The following is a 23,012-nucleotide window of genomic DNA, read 5'->3' on the forward strand; positions in this document are numbered from 1 at the left end:
TGTGCATAATTAACGCACGCTCACCTTGATGAGTCCAGTGAAAGGGAACCGCTCGAAAGCGAGCCTGCTCTCCTCTCCCTTCGCGCCGTTCTTTCTCTGGGCGCCGTAGATGCGGGCTGCCGTCACCGTGGACACGCCCATGCCGTCGCCGACGAACAGGATCACGTTCTTGGCCGGCGCGTCCACGACGACCGGCACGGTGGGATCCAGCAGCTCCGCCAGGGTGCGCTGCCCGGAGGCGCGCCAATATTCGGTGCGCTCCTCGCCGGGGGGCACGACGCCGGGTACGGTAGAATGCCGCGCTCTCGGCGGCGAGGGATTCGAAGCTGTCCAGGACGAAGTTGAAGGGGACGTGGAGAAAAAGCACAACTTTATTTGGTTCGGAAGGACTAGCCTTTGGTAACTCATTTAGCTCCACTCCAGCCACGGTATCCGCTTTTAACCCACGCGCACGCACACGCACACGCACACGCACACGCACCGGCGTGCTCGCACGCGAGCACACACGGGCACACGCACACGCGCGCGCGGACTCACACGCACACACACACGCACACACACACACACACATCCACACACACAGGAACACACGCGCCCCCGCACGCACGCACACACACGACATGCGCACGCACGCACGCGCACACAAACACACACACACACTCACACACACACACGCACACGCACGCACACACACATGCACGCATGCACGCACGCACCCACACACACCCCGCGCACACAAGCACGCACCTACGCACACACGCACGCATGTACGCACACACGCGCACACACGCACGCACGCACACACAAACACACACACGTACGCATGCACGACCACACGCATGCACGCATGCATGCCCTCACACACTCCCCGCGCACACACGCATTCACGCACGAACACACGCACGCACAAACACGCACACACACATCCACACACACACGCACACACACGTACACACGCGCACACACCCACGCACGGACATGCACACACACGCACGCATGCACGCACGCCCGCGCACACAGGCACGCACGCACACACAAACACACATACACGTACGCACACACACACGCACGCGCGCACACACGCGCACACACACGCACACATGCGTGCGGACGCACGCATACACACACGCGCACACACGCGCGTGCGCACAAGCACATGCACACGCAAACACGAAGTAACGAGTACACGCCACGCACTCACGCGCTCACACGCATTCGCACACGCTCACGCTCACGCGCACACCCACGCACGCGCACACGCACACACACACGCGGGCATAAAGATGCTCACTGGCACACGCACACGCGCACACGCACGCACGCACGCACAAAGCGAGGAAAATTCAAAAAGATTCGAATTTCGCGCAACAGTGACGCAATCTGGGCTTGGACTAAAAGTGGGTATCAGTGTGTTAACCGCACATTCGCTCTCAAGTGATACAATCCAACGGAACTAGAGGCCACACTGCAATCGTCCAGACCGTTTCTTTATAGTTGCTTACGTTGGGGATGTCCAATCGCTCGAACATGATTCCATGACGTCATAGAGAAATAGCCGGAATGTGTTTGGAGAGTCTCCACTCTGGCTCATTTGTTTTCCTTGGTATTTAGGGTATTTGAAGTTTGCGGCACAGTGGGATTGATTGTTATCACGATAAAGCAGTCTTTGTAACTAATGAGACTTGTTTGTTTTTATGGCCCTTTTAAATGGTGGAGACAAAATATATAAGCATGCTCATTATACTTTCTGGCGCTTCATAAACACTTCATGGGCGGCCATCCCGTTTGCGTTTGAGGCCCACCTTGCCCTTAGGAGCACAATGCTACCATAATATGCAATACAGTGTTCATGCTCAAGATCTGCGCCAAAACGACAGGTTACGGCTTCTGTGCGCGGGGAGAAATTTTACTCGTAGTACTTACGTGAGACGGGAGACGGTGGCTCTTCTGTTGTCGCATCTGCCTCTGATTTGGATTCGGGGCTTGTAACCTCCTCGTTGTATAGATCCACTGGAAGGGGCCGCGCACTGTTCAAATGCGCGCGCTTCCAGCGAGTAGGCATTGCATTTAGTACTTTGCACTCACACTGGAACTGACATGCTGATCGCGGTACAATGAGCGGTGTTAAATTTCGATGCTCGCAAAAGGACGCGCGCAAGTGTCTAGTTCTCTTACGCAGTCGACTCGCAATAGTTCAAACTCTGAAGATTCAAACTTCCAAGCGGTTGGAATGAATTTCAAATTTTGATTGGCCCTTTATGTTTTCAATGTATTTCGTAGCCGCTTAATTGAAACTGCTCCATTGGGTAAATTCGTACTTTTTGATTGCCATCTGCATTTCTCGCCTCTATCTGCAGATGTGCGTCCTTAAGTCAATAATCGTTAGAAGTAAAGTCGGTCACCTGCCGACACGTGCCAAAGCGAAACCGCACGCGCCAACAACCGCGTGGGCATGAGCCGGCTGCTCATGCTATCATAAAAAACTTTGTTTTGAACACTCATGCAAAAACAAACAATCATCGATTCCTGATCTTTCTTCAAACTGGGAATGGAAGTTCCGTGCTGGGTGCGAATGTTGTGGTATTAAATATATTGGAATGTTTCATCACAACACAAGCTGGTCAGAAGTCACAAGTCACACATCACAGGTCACAAGTGGGCGCGAGTCACATTAATAAGAACTTCTGATAATTCAAGCAAAATCCTTGGGTCCCTTCGGGTTTGGATTATCGCGAGTCTAGTGTATATTCCGCCCTGTACGGTAACATTAAATTCTTTTTAAAGGTTTTTATTCGATACCTATTACACCAGAGCTGTATTAGTCAAGACTTCTATGCATTTCCCGATGTCGTTACATCAACACTCAATCCCGCACATGTCTTTGCAATGCGAGGAGATCACAGTGGCATCACGTAGGTTAAGCGGGCAGTAGCGAAAGGAAATGAGCAATAGGAGACTGGATAGAGACCATTCAAAAGCATAAGCCGGGACCGGACCTCGAAGAAAGCCGTGTCAACAAGCAAGGGTAAAAAGAAAAGGATCAGAAGCGAAGCGTCTCTGTCGTTATTCTATTCCTACCTACCGACTGACCGACCGACCGACTGATTGATTGATTGATTGATTGATTGATTGATTGATTGATTGATTGATTGATTGATTGATTGATTGATTGATTGATTGATTGATTGATTGATTGATCGATTGATTGATTGATTGATTGATTGATTGATTGATTGGATCGATCGATCGATCGATCGATCGATTGACACCACACGGAAACTGCCGGACGTGGAAAATGGAAATTTCTGGAGCCAATATCCATCATTGTGTTCTATCATCATGCCTCAAGGGGGAAAAAGGGAGAAATCTGTATTGCCAAATTCATTATCTCACTCACCCTTCGAGATATCGAAGTGATGTCTGGTGATATATGCGGCCGGTAAAAATATCTAAAAAGTACACTTCGGGTTTCAGGACTACCCAATTCCTGTCGCGTGAATCTGAGTTCCGGTGCAAATTTGGTGTTATTACGGATTACCTAATATAGGTAGGGCCGATTGATATATCGAATTCCTTCTTGCTGGTGAATTGTACAGTTAAACCTGGATGTAACGAACTTCTATGTAACGAATTACTGGATTTAACGATTTTTGTCAATCCCTCTTTGCCAGACCCATTGAAGCCCGTGAGTTCGCGACCACTTTGTAACGAAACGTTGGGGTGGTTTATCTTTATGTAACAAAGTCGCAAATTCAACAGTCATTGTTTTTTGCACTGTTACTAAAAAATCGGTCGGGAAAATGCAGGGATTTAGCGAATACTAGCGTTAGTGTAAGGATTCAGCTGAAACGAATACCCCTAGAATCGTATAAAAACTAAGTTACTAAAGTGACAGTGCCGCCCCGTAGAAGGAGTAAGTACACTTCACTTATTTTCAACCGGCCAGAAAACTACATTGCGTTTCCACGTGTGAGTGCAGCGTCCGTTCTTCGACACTTGCGTTTTGAGATGCTAGGCCATTCTGTCGGCATGTAGTCGCGCGTCTTTACTGCTACCTGTGGTATCGTTTTGCCGGTGATCAGTTCTGCTGCCAGAAAAAAAAAAAGTTCTGTCTTTTCAAAAGAAGCCCACAATTTCAAGTGCCGTCTCCACCGGCGAGAAATAAGAATGTCGCCGCGCGGTATAGTGTCCCAGGTATGGTGGGCCACCCTCTCAACAGTTCCGAGTGCGGTAAAGTGCATCAAGTTCGCAAAAAGGCGCTCTTTCCGCACACGTTGGGTTCTTGGAACGTATTAACGCACCCCAAAGTGTCAAAAGGCAAAAGTTATGCTTCAGTTACGTTTGCTATTATGGCGGTAAGTGACCTTGCCTCTTTTAAGCGCCGTGTAGTCCCTATGCTTGCGCGAAAGTGGCAGACGCAACTCACGCAGTTTTTAAGTGCAATGCACTTTTTAAGCGACCCTGAACCTGCGTCCACCGGCGATGTCCGCGCACGTGGAGATGGGCGCGCGCAGCCTGGCAGCTGACATAGCACATACCCACGTGGGGGATTGGCCAGGAATCTCCTCGTCTTCCTTGGCAACGGGGGGAGATGGGCGCGCGCTGCCTGGCCGCTGACATGGAACATACCCACGTGGGGGATTGGCCAAGAATCGGGCGTGAGAAGGGCTAATGCACCTGCTTAAAGGAGTACTGACACGAAATTTCAAAGCTGAGATCCGCTCTAGCAATCAAGTACAACGACAACACAAATAGGTGTCTGTGAATAAATGCATCTTTCTTTCTTTGTAGTTGTGTGTGTGTGTGTGATCTCTCTTTCGCGAACATTACCGAACCGCGCAAATTCAACTCGTGCATTCGCACTTTCACATTCTTCCCCTCGGGGAAATGCGGGGAATTTTCGCTGTGAAATGCATTCGTGAAGGCTCAGTTAACCTTCACTGATTTATAGCATCTTGGATTGCATTTTGGCTTCATTTCTGCTTTATTCAGCGAACCTTAGCTCTAAACCTGAATATAACGAAGACCCTGCACATAACGAAAAATTGCGAACTTTTGTCAACTTCGTTACGTACCGATTAAACTGTACTCAGAAAAACAAACGCTTTTAAAGATTTCACCCAGCGTTGCTACCAAGCCGATGTTAGTTTTTCTAGTTTCGGTTCTATTTTTGCGCCCCTAAAGGTAGCGGGTCCTGGGAAACACATGTCCTCATGTTTTTTTTGTGTGCGACTCCCCGGCGCGAGCGGTGGCGCCCATGCGGGAAAACGTTCCAAGCTGCTGCCGCTGCTGCACGGTGAGGCTGACGCGCCTCTCATGTGAGAATTATCGTGTCTCCTCGCTCCGACATTATGGTGCGGAAAAAGGACGCCAAGAACACAAGGAATAATCGCAGCCAAAAGTCTGAGTGGTGATAGCGACAGGTGAGAACCTCGTTCGAATGCCGTGAAGCTGAGCTGAAGGATAGGACTTGTGTCGTGTGTGTGTTGTGCTTGATGACAGACAACCTTGTCTGCGTTGCATTGGCATCAGTGTTTCTGGCCGAACGTCCCGTTCGCGCGTGAAAGAAGTGTTCAAGTGATATTCGAGCTGGCGTGGTTCCTGCCCAAGCAAAGCACGCCGCGCACGCTGATGCGCTGGCTGCGCGCTGGTCGCAGCAGAGCATGCCGCTAGGAGAGTGGGAAGACTTTTGAAGACGATCACCTTCCTTGGACTATTTAAACTCAGAAATTTCGGTTTGTCTGTAGTATGTCTGTCTGTCTGTCTGTCTCTGACTCGGTTCAGCCACCCAGTCAAAGTGAAACAGAGACTGTGCAGTAGTCGTATATGTCTACAGCCAAATGCGAACGTCGAAGTATTGTCAACATTGTCAACAGCACTTGTCAACATTGTTAACAAGAACAAGACATTACGCATACATAAGGAAGGAAATCAATACATGAGTGATATTTGCATTGTCGCTTTGTTAAAAATCACGGATGCTTGGTTTTTGCGATAGCAAATAAAATACTACCTCATCTGCAGGAAACCTTCGCCTGCTGTTTGCCGCGCTACCTGGCGGTTTAAAAAAAATCAAGCGATAATAGCAGCGAAAGGTTCCACTAGATTGGTTTCACGTTCCGCTGGGTGCGCTCGTGGAGTAGGGCAACGTGGTTCTAGAAACGTTGTAGTAGGGTGCCTCATTTCACGCGCAGCTCCACCGTATGGCAGCGCTGGCATCGAGACACCCGACTTGGAGAAGTGGAGCGCGGTAAATTTAAATTGCCTTGAGCAAACCTCTAGCGTGTTATCTTGGGACGAACGAGACGGAAAGGAGAGGAACAGCATGAGAGGTGAGCGGGAAAGAAAATGGAGGCCTTTTCTTGTCACGGGCAGCAGTCGACTATCATTTTTCGTTGACATTTGCAACGGAAGAAGCAGATACGCGGCCATTTTTTTCATATTTCCCCCTTAGAAGTCCGTAACGGTGTGACCGCTAATATATACGCCCAGTTAAACCGCTGGTCGCAGAAACCTGAAAGCTACGAAGTAGTGTTATCATGCTGTTGGAGGTCAATACGGTTGAATTTTTGCAGAAATTAGACCTTTTAGGTGGGGGGGGAGTGCTAAAGTATTATTAAAGAATTCTACATTACATCGCAGGCCCGTTAAGGTATCGAACTGGTTTTGACTTGCATAGGTACCCCATTCGATTTTCAAAAGCCTACCAACGCATAATAAAAAAATGTATTTGGGGTACATTACCTGTTTCTACTGATTTTTAAATAGCGGTTCAGCGCGCTCATATGTCCATTTGGTTTTTGCTTTCAATTGTTACATATAGAAATGTCCAAAAATCAATTTCAGGATTTTGGCCTAGCTAACGTGTAAAAAGGTGAGCGGAATACTTTAAGTTAAATCCCTCCCGTAGGGAAAACGGCTAAGGTCTGGTAATAACGCCCAGCCCGAAATGGTGGACCTGGAAACTTGAAATTTCTGGGGTACATTCCTATCATGGCGTACGAGATCATTGCGGGTCTATTCGTTTAATCAAAACCAACAACGGCTGTGTGGTGGCGAGATGAAACAAAAAAAAAAAAAACTACCTAAGTGCGCCCATTCAATCGTTAAGCCTTTAAACACTCAAATCGCAAACTAAGCACGAACCCATGGGACGATTTTTCGTTAGCTACGTCAACACATCTAGAACGATCTAAACGTACAATATTGTACACTGCACTTTTAATAATTTCTCTCTCTCTCGCTATATATATATATATATATATATATATATATATATATATATATATATATATATATATATATATATATATATATATATATATATAGCGAATCAGAATAGGAGATGAGGGGCTCGTTGAAAATAACACAGAAATAAGGGTTGGCAGTCGAGAAAACCTCGGAAAGCAAAGGGGAGGATGTGGTAGATCATTGAAACAGATTAAGAATTTGGAAAGAAAGAAAGAAAGTGAAGAAAAAATGCCCGCCAGGTGGGATCCGAACCCACGACCTCCAGAATACCGGTCTGGTGCGATAACCACTACGCTACCGGCGGGGCGATTTTCCCATTCACTTTCTGGGGTATTTATGTTAGGTATGTTTGTTTCCTGTGCTTGGGGGTGGTAGCCAGCGCCATTCGGACTAATCGGGGTGAAGGGGACCTTCTTTTTAACCCCCGGGTCGTGACTCGAGTGTCTACGACATGTCCAGAGTGGTCGACCAGCTTTGAACCCTCTTAAGCTCCCTTTGGCAACAAGACTGCCAGAACAGAGGCCCTCGCTATGCATGTAGCGAATCAGAATAGGAAATGAGGGGCTCGTTGAAAATAACACAGAAATAAGGGTTGGCAGTCGAGAAAACCTCGGAAAGCAAAGGGGAGGATGTGGTAGATCATTGAAACAGATTAAGAATTTGGAAAGAAAGAAAGAAAGTGAAGAAAAAATGCCCGCCAGGTGGGATCCGAACCCACGACCTCCAGAATACCGGTCTGGTGCGATAACCACTACGCTACCGGCGGGGCGATTTTCCCATTCACTTTCTGGGGTATTTATGTTAGGTATGTTTGTTTCCTGTGCTTGGGGGTGGTAGCCAGCGCCATTCGGACTAATCGGGGTGAAGGGGACCTTCTTTTTAACCCCCGGGTCGTGACTCGAGTGTCTACGACATGTCCAGAGTGGTCGACCAGCTTTGAACCCTCTTAAGCTCCCTTTGGCAACAAGACTGCCAGAACAGAGGCCCTCGCTATGCATGTAGCGAATCAGAATAGGAAATGAGGGGCTCGTTGAAAATAACACAGAAATAAGGGTTGGCAGTCGAGAAAACCTCGGAAAGCAAAGGGGAGGATGTGGTAGATCATTGAAACAGATTAAGAATTTGGAAAGAAAGAAAGAAAGTGAAGAAAAAATGCCCGCCAGGTGGGATCCGAACCCACGACCTCCAGAATACCGGTCTGGTGCGATAACCACTACGCTACCGGCGGGGCGATTTTCCCATTCACTTTCTGGGGTATTTATGTTAGGTATGTTTGTTTCCTGTGCTTGGGGGTGGTAGCCAGCGCCATTCGGACTAATCGGGGTGAAGGGGACCTTCTTTTTAACCCCCGGGTCGTGACTCGAGTGTCTACGACATGTCCAGAGTGGTCGACCAGCTTTGAACCCTCTTAAGCTCCCTTTGGCAACAAGACTGCCAGAACAGAGGCCCTCGCTATGCATGTAGCGAATCAGAATAGGAAATGAGGGGCTCGTTGAAAATAACACAGAAATAAGGGTTGGCAGTCGAGAAAACCTCGGAAAGCAAAGGGGAGGATGTGGTAGATCATTGAAACAGATTAAGAATTTGGAAAGAAAGAAAGAAAGTGAAGAAAAAATGCCCGCCAGGTGGGATCCGAACCCACGACCTCCAGAATACCGGTCTGGTGCGATAACCACTACGCTACCGGCGGGGCGATTTTCCCATTCACTTTCTGGGGTATTTATGTTAGGTATGTTTGTTTCCTGTGCTTGGGGGTGGTAGCCAGCGCCATTCGGACTAATCGGGGTGAAGGGGACCTTCTTTTTAACCCCCGGGTCGTGACTCGAGTGTCTACGACATGTCCAGAGTGGTCGACCAGCTTTGAACCCTCTTAAGCTCCCTTTGGCAACAAGACTGCCAGAACAGAGGCCCTCGCTATGCATGTAGCGAATCAGAATAGGAAATGAGGGGCTCGTTGAAAATAACACAGAAATAAGGGTTGGCAGTCGAGAAAACCTCGGAAAGCAAAGGGGAGGATGTGGTAGATCATTGAAACAGATTAAGAATTTGGAAAGAAAGAAAGAAAGTGAAGAAAAAATGCCCGCCAGGTGGGATCCGAACCCACGACCTCCAGAATACCGGTCTGGTGCGATAACCACTACGCTACCGGCGGGGCGATTTTCCCATTCACTTTCTGGGGTATTTATGTTAGGTATGTTTGTTTCCTGTGCTTGGGGGTGGTAGCCAGCGCCATTCGGACTAATCGGGGTGAAGGGGACCTTCTTTTTAACCCCCGGGTCGTGACTCGAGTGTCTACGACATGTCCAGAGTGGTCGACCAGCTTTGAACCCTCTTAAGCTCCCTTTGGCAACAAGACTGCCAGAACAGAGGCCCTCGCTATGCATGTAGCGAATCAGAATAGGAAATGAGGGGCTCGTTGAAAATAACACAGAAATAAGGGTTGGCAGTCGAGAAAACCTCGGAAAGCAAAGGGGAGGATGTGGTAGATCATTGAAACAGATTAAGAATTTGGAAAGAAAGAAAGAAAGTGAAGAAAAAATGCCCGCCAGGTTTTTTTTTTTCACTTTCTTTCTTTCTTTCCAAATTCTTAATCTGTTTCAATGATCTACCACATCCTCCCCTTTGCTTTCCGAGGTTTTCTCGACTGCCAACCCTTATTTCTGTGTTATTTTCAACGAGCCCCTCATTTCCTATTCTGATTCGCTACATGCATAGCGAGGGCCTCTGTTCTGGCAGTCTTGTTGCCAAAGGGAGCTTAAGAGGGTTCAAAGCTGGTCGACCACTCTGGACATGTCGTAGACACTCGAGTCACGACCCGGGGGTTAAAAAGAAGGTCCCCTTCACCCCGATTAGTCCGAATGGCGCTGGCTACCACCCCCAAGCACAGGAAACAAACATACCTAACATAAATACCCCAGAAAGTGAATGGGAAAATCGCCCCGCCGGTAGCGTAGTGGTTATCGCACCAGACCGGTATTCTGGAGGTCGTGGGTTCGGATCCCACCTGGCGGGCATTTTTTCTTCACTTTCTTTCTTTCTTTCCAAATTCTTAATCTGTTTCAATGATCTACCACATCCTCCCCTTTGCTTTCCGAGGTTTTCTCGACTGCCAACCCTTATTTCTGTGTTATTTTCAACGAGCCCCTCATTTCCTATTCTGATTCGCTACATGCATAGCGAGGGCCTCTGTTCTGGCAGTCTTGTTGCCAAAGGGAGCTTAAGAGGGTTCAAAGCTGGTCGACCACTCTGGACATGTCGTAGACACTCGAGTCACGACCCGGGGGTTAAAAAGAAGGTCCCCTTCACCCCGATTAGTCCGAATGGCGCTGGCTACCACCCCCAAGCACAGGAAACAAACATACCTAACATAAATACCCCAGAAAGTGAATGGGAAAATCGCCCCGCCGGTAGCGTAGTGGTTATCGCACCAGACCGGTATTCTGGAGGTCGTGGGTTCGGATCCCACCTGGCGGGCATTTTTTCTTCACTTTCTTTCTTTCTTTCCAAATTCTTAATCTGTTTCAATGATCTACCACATCCTCCCCTTTGCTTTCCGAGGTTTTCTCGACTGCCAACCCTTATTTCTGTGTTATTTTCAACGAGCCCCTCATTTCCTATTCTGATTCGCTACATGCATAGCGAGGGCCTCTGTTCTGGCAGTCTTGTTGCCAAAGGGAGCTTAAGAGGGTTCAAAGCTGGTCGACCACTCTGGACATGTCGTAGACACTCGAGTCACGACCCGGGGGTTAAAAAGAAGGTCCCCTTCACCCCGATTAGTCCGAATGGCGCTGGCTACCACCCCCAAGCACAGGAAACAAACATACCTAACATAAATACCCCAGAAAGTGAATGGGAAAATCGCCCCGCCGGTAGCGTAGTGGTTATCGCACCAGACCGGTATTCTGGAGGTCGTGGGTTCGGATCCCACCTGGCGGGCATTTTTTCTTCACTTTCTTTCTTTCTTTCCAAATTCTTAATCTGTTTCAATGATCTACCACATCCTCCCCTTTGCTTTCCGAGGTTTTCTCGACTGCCAACCCTTATTTCTGTGTTATTTTCAACGAGCCCCTCATTTCCTATTCTGATTCGCTACATGCATAGCGAGGGCCTCTGTTCTGGCAGTCTTGTTGCCAAAGGGAGCTTAAGAGGGTTCAAAGCTGGTCGACCACTCTGGACATGTCGTAGACACTCGAGTCACGACCCGGGGGTTAAAAAGAAGGTCCCCTTCACCCCGATTAGTCCGAATGGCGCTGGCTACCACCCCCAAGCACAGGAAACAAACATACCTAACATAAATACCCCAGAAAGTGAATGGGAAAATCGCCCCGCCGGTAGCGTAGTGGTTATCGCACCAGACCGGTATTCTGGAGGTCGTGGGTTCGGATCCCACCTGGCGGGCATTTTTTCTTCACTTTCTTTCTTTCTTTCCAAATTCTTAATCTGTTTCAATGATCTACCACATCCTCCCCTTTGCTTTCCGAGGTTTTCTCGACTGCCAACCCTTATTTCTGTGTTATTTTCAACGAGCCCCTCATTTCCTATTCTGATTCGCTACATGCATAGCGAGGGCCTCTGTTCTGGCAGTCTTGTTGCCAAAGGGAGCTTAAGAGGGTTCAAAGCTGGTCGACCACTCTGGACATGTCGTAGACACTCGAGTCACGACCCGGGGGTTAAAAAGAAGGTCCCCTTCACCCCGATTAGTCCGAATGGCGCTGGCTACCACCCCCAAGCACAGGAAACAAACATACCTAACATAAATACCCCAGAAAGTGAATGGGAAAATCGCCCCGCCGGTAGCGTAGTGGTTATCGCACCAGACCGGTATTCTGGAGGTCGTGGGTTCGGATCCCACCTGGCGGGCATTTTTTCTTCACTTTCTTTCTTTCTTTCCAAATTCTTAATCTGTTTCAATGATCTACCACATCCTCCCCTTTGCTTTCCGAGGTTTTCTCGACTGCCAACCCTTATTTCTGTGTTATTTTCAACGAGCCCCTCATTTCCTATTCTGATTCGCTACATGCATAGCGAGGGCCTCTGTTCTGGCAGTCTTGTTGCCAAAGGGAGCTTAAGAGGGTTCAAAGCTGGTCGACCACTCTGGACATGTCGTAGACACTCGAGTCACGACCCGGGGGTTAAAAAGAAGGTCCCCTTCACCCCGATTAGTCCGAATGGCGCTGGCTACCACCCCCAAGCACAGGAAACAAACATACCTAACATAAATACCCCAGAAAGTGAATGGGAAAATCGCCCCGCCGGTAGCGTAGTGGTTATCGCACCAGACCGGTATTCTGGAGGTCGTGGGTTCGGATCCCACCTGGCGGGCATTTTTTCTTCACTTTCTTTCTTTCTTTCCAAATTCTTAATCTGTTTCAATGATCTACCACATCCTCCCCTTTGCTTTCCGAGGTTTTCTCGACTGCCAACCCTTATTTCTGTGTTATTTTCAACGAGCCCCTCATTTCCTATTCTGATTCGCTACATGCATAGCGAGGGCCTCTGTTCTGGCAGTCTTGTTGCCAAAGGGAGCTTAAGAGGGTTCAAAGCTGGTCGACCACTCTGGACATGTCGTAGACACTCGAGTCACGACCCGGGGGTTAAAAAGAAGGTCCCCTTCACCCCGATTAGTCCGAATGGCGCTGGCTACCACCCCCAAGCACAGGAAACAAACATACCTAACATAAATACCCCAGAAAGTGAATGGGAAAATCGCCCCGCCGGTAGCGTAGTGGTTATCGCACCAGACCGGTATTCTGGAGGTCGTGGGTTCGGATCCCACCTGGCGGGCATTTTTTCTTCACTTTCTTTCTTTCTTTCCAAATTCTTAATCTGTTTCAATGATCTACCACATCCTCCCCTTTGCTTTCCGAGGTTTTCTCGACTGCCAACCCTTATTTCTGTGTTATTTTCAACGAGCCCCTCATTTCCTATTCTGATTCGCTACATGCATAGCGAGGGCCTCTGTTCTGGCAGTCTTGTTGCCAAAGGGAGCTTAAGAGGGTTCAAAGCTGGTCGACCACTCTGGACATGTCGTAGACACTCGAGTCACGACCCGGGGGTTAAAAAGAAGGTCCCCTTCACCCCGATTAGTCCGAATGGCGCTGGCTACCACCCCCAAGCACAGGAAACAAACATACCTAACATAAATACCCCAGAAAGTGAATGGGAAAATCGCCCCGCCGGTAGCGTAGTGGTTATCGCACCAGACCGGTATTCTGGAGGTCGTGGGTTCGGATCCCACCTGGCGGGCATTTTTTCTTCACTTTCTTTCTTTCTTTCCAAATTCTTAATCTGTTTCAATGATCTACCACATCCTCCCCTTTGCTTTCCGAGGTTTTCTCGACTGCCAACCCTTATTTCTGTGTTATTTTCAACGAGCCCCTCATTTCCTATTCTGATTCGCTACATGCATAGCGAGGGCCTCTGTTCTGGCAGTCTTGTTGCCAAAGGGAGCTTAAGAGGGTTCAAAGCTGGTCGACCACTCTGGACATGTCGTAGACACTCGAGTCACGACCCGGGGGTTAAAAAGAAGGTCCCCTTCACCCCGATTAGTCCGAATGGCGCTGGCTACCACCCCCAAGCACAGGAAACAAACATACCTAACATAAATACCCCAGAAAGTGAATGGGAAAATCGCCCCGCCGGTAGCGTAGTGGTTATCGCACCAGACCGGTATTCTGGAGGTCGTGGGTTCGGATCCCACCTGGCGGGCATTTTTTCTTCACTTTCTTTCTTTCTTTCCAAATTCTTAATCTGTTTCAATGATCTACCACATCCTCCCCTTTGCTTTCCGAGGTTTTCTCGACTGCCAACCCTTATTTCTGTGTTATTTTCAACGAGCCCCTCATTTCCTATTCTGATTCGCTACATGCATAGCGAGGGCCTCTGTTCTGGCAGTCTTGTTGCCAAAGGGAGCTTAAGAGGGTTCAAAGCTGGTCGACCACTCTGGACATGTCGTAGACACTCGAGTCACGACCCGGGGGTTAAAAAGAAGGTCCCCTTCACCCCGATTAGTCCGAATGGCGCTGGCTACCACCCCCAAGCACAGGAAACAAACATACCTAACATAAATACCCCAGAAAGTGAATGGGAAAATCGCCCCGCCGGTAGCGTAGTGGTTATCGCACCAGACCGGTATTCTGGAGGTCGTGGGTTCGGATCCCACCTGGCGGGCATTTTTTCTTCACTTTCTTTCTTTCTTTCCAAATTCTTAATCTGTTTCAATGATCTACCACATCCTCCCCTTTGCTTTCCGAGGTTTTCTCGACTGCCAACCCTTATTTCTGTGTTATATATATATATATATATATATATATATATAAATGTATATATTTATATATATATACATATATAGCACCGTTTCTTTCGCGATTTTCATGTAACCATTTAGTGAAAGCACGGTTTCACGCAGGCGCCACAGATATCAGCACTTTCCGGTCGTCCGACCAGTCTACGGGTGAATTGCGTTCGGTTTTTGACAGGACGCCATCATACACACAAAGAAAGCTTTTCTTCTGAAGGTGGTTTGACAAGCCACGCTCCTTTAGCACTTACGGGTGTAGACGGTCATTATTGTGATGGCGACTGTGAAGACGATGGAGACGGCGATCAGGGCCACGAAAGCGGCGTACACGCCGCAGGAATCGTATTCGCTGACACGCGAGCAGAGCGAGAAGGAAAAGAACGCTCGTAAGGCACGTTGGAAGGTTAGCGCCAATTTTTGCTCTACGTCTAGGGTTACTGACGTGCAAACGTGAAATCTCGCAAGCCTAGTCGCAAATGCGTGTCGCGTAGAACTCCGTTTTCTCTCAAATAAGCAGGGCTGTAGCCCCAAAAAGAAATCGTGGAAGCCAAACGGCCGTGTCTTAAAGACTATTGTAAACCCTGTGGGAAGCCAACCTAAAGGAAGTACAAAAAACGATTCAAATGCGGTTTCCAATCTCAATCTCCCTTAATGTGAAGTGAATACTTAGCACGTTTCCGCTCTCCACTGTGCTCCAAATCCGCGTTCAGCGCGACAACTACTCGCCAGAAATCGGTTTTCTACATCTTATTCCCATTTGAGGAACGTAAAGGAATTCCAGTGCAAGGCAATATTCAAAGGGAGAAAAATTATCCATAGCAGGCATGACTTTCATACAGGCTTCGCGTTTTCTACGTGGAATAGTCAACATTTTGTCTCTTTTTCTTGTTGTAGGAGGATAAGGGGGTAATGTTTGGGAGGAATAACTGTTACAAAATACGCCATCCGGTCCTGAAAGGAAAGGATGGTGTGACCATCGTGTATATAAATGCGGTGATGGCGGTGTCTCGCCGGTCAAATAGTTTTAGAGGTGAACCCCTTAGGAGCTCGGGCTGTTGGCGTCTAATGTTGTCGTCGTAACCATCGTCTCATGTAGTCACGGCACTGAAACACTGGGAAACTCGTTTACCGCCTCGCCCTGAACGTAACGCGTTCTAAAAAAACACCTGCGTATGTTTTTACACCTGGCGATAGAACGCTTTGCAACGCGTGCTAAAAAAACACCGGGACATTCGTTTACGCCTCGCGCTAGTAGGATTCGTGCTTAAAGACACGACACTTTTACAGAAACGCTGTGTACCTCTACCCGCCATGGTCAAAAACGCCCAGAAATACAACACAAAAGGCGGCAAGAATACGGTGATACCCTTTATGCGTCTCCCTTCGCCGGGTTTCTCATTAGCGGAGATGGCCCGATATTTTTTGCACTGCGCGTGCAATGCGTGATACAGATAGTCACATTCTAGAGACACGCTTATAGTGTAATGTTACTTACGTCCTGTCGTCTTCGGCGCTGGCGGCTGAAAAATATTTCATGGAAAAAAGTTTTTTGGTAAGACTAAAATTGATCAGGCTTGTTGTTCCTTTATTTTTGGGGGGAAGAGCTACTGATGCTTGGATTGGGTGGGAAAAATATGAATCTAAACAAACAAACACACGTTGGTTTGACTTAATGGCGGGACGGTTAACTGCAGTCAAAAACAGTGGTCGAGGCGACCACCGATGTCGAAGATCTTTAAGGTTTCACCGGTAACGAATAGAATGGAACGAACGACATCTGAGCTTCGAGTGTTGCGACTAATTCCTGAGTATCCTAGTAAGTCTTTAAATTTAATGAAACTGCACTGGCTGTGGCCATGGCTTTGCAAATATTTAAAACACTTTTCCCGAATTTCTCAGCTTTCTCTCAGCCCCTTTACGACGCTTACACAAAACATATTTCGTCAAATCACCTACCGTCTGTCGGGCCTAGGCAGCTACTAAAATGGATTTATTTTTTGCAAAGCTTGCCCATTGCAAAACATAAAAATGAACAGGAGGTGCTCGAATTGTTTCGCCTTGAAACGGTTTTAATGCTTAATGTTCATTTAGTAGAATAGTTGCCAAGCAGACATTTGTGTGCAAAAGGGCTGAGAATTTTCAAAGTGTGTTTTTCGTCGTGGGTAGCACGAGTAAGAGTAGGATATATAAATATCTGATTAGGCGCACGGAAAACGGTTGATGTATTTTCTCAAACCGCTAATTGTTGCTGAGCCCGCATATATCTGGAGTTTGTTGTTGCCCGTCCAGATTTCTTGTAAGCATAATCTAAATGGAAACTTCCCGTCAGCCTCGAATCAAGGCAGCAGAGGTTAGGAAGAACTGCTCTTTGAACCATTTGCCCTCCTAATAAACAGTTGATGCTTAAGTTTCTAATATAATTTAACGTTCAGGCCAATATGGGAGAACGTTTGAAAAATCAAGACACCCCGAAACCCATTAAGAAAGTTACGACATCTGCGACCCAAAGCATCGGCTCACCCAAATATATTTTCACAGTAACCGCGTATGCATGATGCCTGCAGCACAGACAAACTGTTCCATTCAATCAATATGCCGATATCAGAAATATCCAAGCAGATCCCACCCATAAATTGTGCACGGGTGGTTAATGCGCGTAATTCCAAAATATTGGCTCCAGTCCGCGCTGTGAAAGTGGTTGGACTGCGAAGCTGTAAAGGATACCCACAAGGATTACCCATGCGGCGTCTCTTTAATTCCCACACGTGGCATCCGCTCACTACTACCACCAATCGCGCTCTTCGCCTCCCTGCCTCACTCCTTTCTTAAAGGTTTGAACGAAGGTTTACAGTGTGAAATTCAAATCTACCGCCTTCGCGGTGCTCGCGCGCCCCCTGCCTGAACAGCGCGAGCGGGAGTTCTGTTCTTTTTTTGCTTGCTTCCACATCGCATGACCCGGTACCTTACTGTGCAGTTTGGAACGCGCCTTTTCTGGCGGACACTTTTAGCGTCTTTCGAAGGGCGAGGAGGCGGGCGAAACCGAGTCTTTGGCGTCATCTCTCTCAAGGTTTCCCCTCACTCTAGTTTCATGCGTAGCCCTCCCCATTCCCAGACGCTGAATTCAAACAACCGTTGGTCTCCTCCTCCTACACGTCTGGGCGTAGCGCAGTTGGCAAGACGACGGGGTCTCACTCCTCTTCTCTGTGCGGGCCCAGGTTCGTTCCCTGGTGGTGCAAGCAGTTTATTTGTGTAGCCAGAGTGTAACCAGTAGCCAGTAGTAGCCTGGAATGTATGTTCGTGCAGCCAGTAGTAGCCTCGAAGTTTTCTGCTGAGGCGGACACGAAAATTTCCGTGGCTGGTTAGAGGTGTTGCTTCACAGTAACAAAAAAATACGGGGGATGCTTAGAACTTTCTCAGAGTGTGAAGGCAAGAGCGTGGTTGAACCTCTGTTGACCTGCCATCGACCTCTACAACCACGCAAGTCGCCATGTGATCAGCATCCTGGGCAGTGCCTCTCTAAGCTCGATAAGCCTGCTCGCCATCGCCCGGAGCCTCCTTTTGATCTGCTGCATAACTTTCGGTTTAACTGTGCGGCCATCAAGGTCTCAGGCTTTCACATTGAAAAAACGATAATCAGGTCACCTTTCAAGCTATTGCCCAATAGTACCTTTCAAGCTCTCGCGCAATTGTACTGCAGTTGACCCATACAAATGTTAGCTTTTTCTTATAACGTTCGTACGGCATCGCAGTGTATGTGTATCCTGCGGCGTTGAGTGCAGAGTCGAAAATTCTTGGATGTGACCATGAAAGGTGTCCCATTTTACTTACGGATAGCAGGTTGTCCACTGAGAGGGGGAGTGAGTCCGGTTTCCATCATTTAGCGTAGTCTGGAAGTCAGAAGAACGATTTTTTAGAGCATACTAAAAATACACGGCATTCCCGTCACTATCGCATAACATGCTGGACAACGTTAACTTTTCAATCTGCACTGGCAAGTGCTATTGGATACAGGTTCATAAAGGCAACAAAGAAAGCGGGATTTCCAACTATATTTTATTGCGCGTGTTAAGGTCACCGGTTTACGACTAAGCTTGCTCATCAATTTTATATGCGTACGGGGGCGTCCGTAGCTGCCATGTCCAATCACCGCGAACCAGGAGCCATCACGGTTGCGACGAAACGCTATACTCGGTAACAACTTAAAGGGGCCCTGAAAGGCATTTTGAGCACACTAAATGAACTAGCGCAACCGTTAGATTGGGTCGTCAACGTCCTCTGTGCCAAGTATTACTCTTTTACGCGCAGCGGAAAGCTCACACTTTTGTCGCAAAGTTTGTCGTTTTTTTCTCACCCTTCCCTTCGTGTTTTTGGACGCCGCCATCTTCACATGTCTACATCATCGATTCCCAGATGTTCGTCATGAGCTAGACATCCTGCTATTAGGCGGCTTTTTCACGCACTTCCGGCAGAGATGAGTCGTCTGCTCAGCGTCGGCTCGCCGGCTGATCTGCCAGCGGAGTGCCGGAGTGCTTGGGCATTTTACGACAAACGAAACAAGTGTAAAACAAACGCTTAACCGTTTGTATTGAATGAAACACGGCCATAACACGACATGGATATTCTGTTACCTGAGTACGTTCCATAAAGAAAGCGTTGAAGCCCCGTGGCACTTCTTTCGTGCAATCGCAGAGAACGCCCTCAGCCGAATGCCCGGGTTTGACACATACATTTTATTCAACTTCAAAACAATCCAGAGATGCGTTTCTAACGAACACAATGTCACAACATGCGTTGAAAGACTGAACCACGATTGACAGAGGATGGGTTGCCTCCTGCCCGTCGTAAATTCGGTACTCACCTCGCGCGCGGTTTGCGGGGGACGAACAGCAAGTCACTTAACTCTGGCGCACAAGCCGATCGCTTTTAGCCACGCACACTGCACATACCCCATGCGAGGTTGAGTCGTACGTCGCTCGAGAAAGATAATCCAGACCATGGGAAGCACTATCCACCCGCAGAAGCGCAACGTCGCATTTCATCGCGAAACAAAGGCGTCCACAACACACACACCATCGCCTCCTGTAATGCCAAACGCATCTCGCACTTCCCAATGGGAGTGAGTGGTACGCCTGCAGTGCCCACATGTCGCGAAGTGGGGCCCCAAGCTGAACCGGGATCACGCAACCGTAACTGAATTCTGGAGCGGTTTGTGCCTTGTTGCCAAGGCAACCGATGTTTGAGATTGTCAAAGAAATGGCCTCGCTCCAGCGCTAGAAAGCTCAGAGCCGCGACGGAGCATGTTTTGCCAACGTTGCCGCTCTCCACCACGCGTCGCCCCAAGCTGAACTGGTCACATGATTGAAGAGTTTTGTGCACGGGTTCTGTATCGGTTTAATATGACTTTTTCATGTGCCGCCGGCAGGAATTACCACCGCCGCAAAATAAGACCCGGCACCAGCGGGGCCACATCTGATACGGCGCTTTTTGGATAAACAGTGCGCGGTGCATAAGGGAACGAGCGCACGACCCTCCCCGGGCGGCTTCGAGTTCGCCGCCGATAAAAAGTCATGTGCCGCCAGCAACGTACACCGCGAAATGGCAAGGCCAGGCCGCCGCATACATGCGGCCAGATTTTTCGTTCGCTTTTACAGCCTTGAGCGGAGTGCGGGTTTCATGGTGTCAACAAAGCTTGCCCGTAGCAGACGACAGTCTGAGCAGCACAATAGCGGAAGTACGTCACCGCTGTGGAGCGCAGCATCATGGGAGGCAGGGTTCGCGCGCCGTCAACAGCGGAGAGTAAGTCGAAAGGAGGAGGAAACGCGGAGCGGCGATAATGCGCGGTTTTAAGTGCGAATGCACTTTATAAGCGACCCCAAACCATCCACCGTCGGCGGCGGCGGCGGCGGCGGCGGCGTCCGCAGTGCTCCTCTATATTTAAAAAAGAAACAGCATCCGGCGCCAGGTTTCGATCCGAGGACTTTGCGGCCGCAGCGCGACGCTCTACCGACAAAGCCACGGACGCGACGGTGATGTCAGTGTTAGTGACGCGCCTTATATCTTTAACGCATTCAAACTACGTCGTCAGCGGCGTGCGTTGGCGACTCAGCGGCGTTATAGCGGCTTGATAACTGCGTGGTGTACACGTGATACTACAAACCCGATGGAAGAGATGGAAGAGAAGGCGGCGAGGCGGTGGGCTGCGGGGGCCGAGCGCAAGCGCCGCAAGCGGGCCGACAACCGTGCATTCGCACTTTCACATTCTCCCCCTCGGGGAAATGCGGGGGAATTTTTTTTATTTACAATTTCTCAGCTAATACTCATCGCTTTAACATAATTCTTGCGGGAGGAGATTGCAAATACATTGCTTTATTTGGGTACAGGTACATCCATGCATCGGCGGAAGGTATTTCAGGACCCCTTTAAGAACAGCACCGGAAGTTGCCGCTGTGCCTTATCACCGTAGCCGGATGTTTCTCCGCGCGGCGCAAGTAGGGCGTTACTGGGAATATTTTGAACATGGCGTGAGCCGTTCCCGTGATTTTGTGGACTTGAAGGAGTACTGACACGAAATTTTCGTGTTACGTTTTTTTTCGCTGCTATGCGTGCCTACCAGCCCACTAATCATAGAATGACAGATCAGACGGTCGAGCGTAGCGTAAACATTCATTTACGGCGTCGTTTATTTGTGCCAGTTTCGGTTTCGACTAAAAAACGCCGAGCGGCCGCCATGACAGGATGTATCACATCACGTCACCATTCTTGCCGCATCGCTGCCTCTCTGGAAGCGCGCGCGAGCGAGCGCATGCGCGCGCCCAGACCGGCCGAGGTTTTCGCCGTCCCCACAGGCCCGGGCAGCATGACGTCAGTCCAAAAACCATGACGTATACACACGCCCGAGCAGCGCGCGCCAACCACAGCCAGCGCGTCGGCTTCGTCACGGGAGCCCCGACGTCAGCAGTTTGGGGCAAGTAGCACATGATGTCATGTCGGCCCGCTCTGGGCTTTCTCGTGCGGGCGAAGGTTAAAATGGATTTTAAATATGTTTAGCTGAACGGTTGCGGTTGAAACTTGCTGGGAGAGATTTCCTGATAAAAAGGAAGCGTTTTACATAGTTATCTCAGCTTTGAAATTTCGTGTCAGTACTCCTTTAATATGCTTTTAAACGATTCCAGTGACGACAAACTGCGTGAGACAAGGCAGACCTTATCATGCATTCATAGCAAACCCCTTTCAAAACGCGCGCGCACTGACGTCACGGGTCCGCCGCTTTGGCGGAGTGATACACTACATGAGGTGGTGCCGTTCTTGAGTTGTAACCGAGTATAGCCACCCACCCGTAGCTTCAATAGCACGCAACGACATTTAGAGAGAGCGAAGCAGTAACCGTACAGGTAAACTCGCCGACACGGGCGTTGGCGGGATCACGCACATAAATCACGGGCCCCCTTTTAAGTGCAGAGCCCTTTAGGCGCTCGCCTTGTCGTCCTAGCTCGCTCGCTCGACCTAAGTATATAGAGCAAGGCGGCACCCTGGGGTAACGCTATTGTTCGTGGCGTACCCCTGAGGCTTTGAAATCCTAGAGGTTTATATAGTCATAAGCGTTTGAAAGTGGTGAAACGGTGGCGCTTGTCATACATCTTCCCGTTGCTTAGCGCGAAGAAAACTATAGGCACATTTGAGGAAAAATATACGTGATTAACCGGCAGCACCCGCGGTCCTTTAGTTGAGGACGCCCATTGGGTTGGTTTTTACGATAGTAAACGCAAAATGTGGCATTGCAAAGCGGGCAGAGAACAGTACTTCCGCTGGCGCAGTTTCAGGCAGGGGGCGTTCCAGCACTGCAAAGGCAGGAAGTTTGAATTGCACGGGGTGGTAGCAGTAGGCGGATAACGGCGGTACAGCCCATTATGGCGAATCACTGCTCTGCCCTTCCGACAGCTTTCACATTGAGTGGAACGGCTTTAATTTTTTCCTTCCTCACCGCAGTATCGTGTGTTCCCCCGTTCGGTGCTCGTGCGGCGAAGCCCGATTCTTCGCCATGAGGGCATCGCGAGTTACTGTTATAAAAAAAAAAATTAAAGCCTTTCTATTCAATGTGAAAGCTGTCGGAAGTGCAAAATAATGATTCACCCTAATTGGCTGCAGCGCCGTTATCCACTGCCAGCTACCACCTAACACATTTCACATTTTCCGCCTTCGCAGTGCTCGCGCACCCCATGCCTGAAACTGCGCCAATGGGAGTTCTGTTCGTTTTGTGCTTGCTTTCCTTCCGCACATGCCGGCGTTGCACTGCCACTTTTTGTCGCTTACTATCGTAAAAACCAACCCAGCGAGCGTTCCTAACCAAATGAACGTGGACGCTGGCAGTTAATTACGTATTTTTCACTACAAATGTACCTCCAGTTTTCGTTGCGCTAAACAACGGGGAGATGACAATCACCAGCGGTGCACGAGTGTCGAA

General features: G+C 48.9%; 1 protein-coding gene across 1 annotated transcript in view; it reads right to left on the bottom strand.

Annotated features, from left to right (window-relative positions):
• Nucleotides 1-14,818, bottom strand: part of LOC144153456 (alkaline phosphatase, tissue-nonspecific isozyme-like) — a 93,952-nt gene extending 79,134 nt beyond the window's left edge. Inside the window, exons 1-2 of the mRNA XM_077685100.1 lie at nt 14,803-14,818; nt 25-326 (exon numbers count right to left, since the gene is read on the bottom strand). Coding sequence (XP_077541226.1) covers nt 25-326; nt 14,803-14,818 — 318 coding nt within the window. The remainder of the gene's footprint in view (nt 1-24; nt 327-14,802) is intronic.
• Between the last annotated feature and the right edge of the window lie 8,194 nt (nt 14,819-23,012).

Source organism: Haemaphysalis longicornis, unplaced genomic scaffold, assembly GCF_048455015.1.
Source record: "Haemaphysalis longicornis isolate Haplotype H1 unplaced genomic scaffold, Haemaphysalis longicornis Haplotype H1 scaffold_9, whole genome shotgun sequence".
NCBI classification, from domain to species: Eukaryota; Metazoa; Arthropoda; class Arachnida; order Ixodida; family Ixodidae; genus Haemaphysalis; species Haemaphysalis longicornis.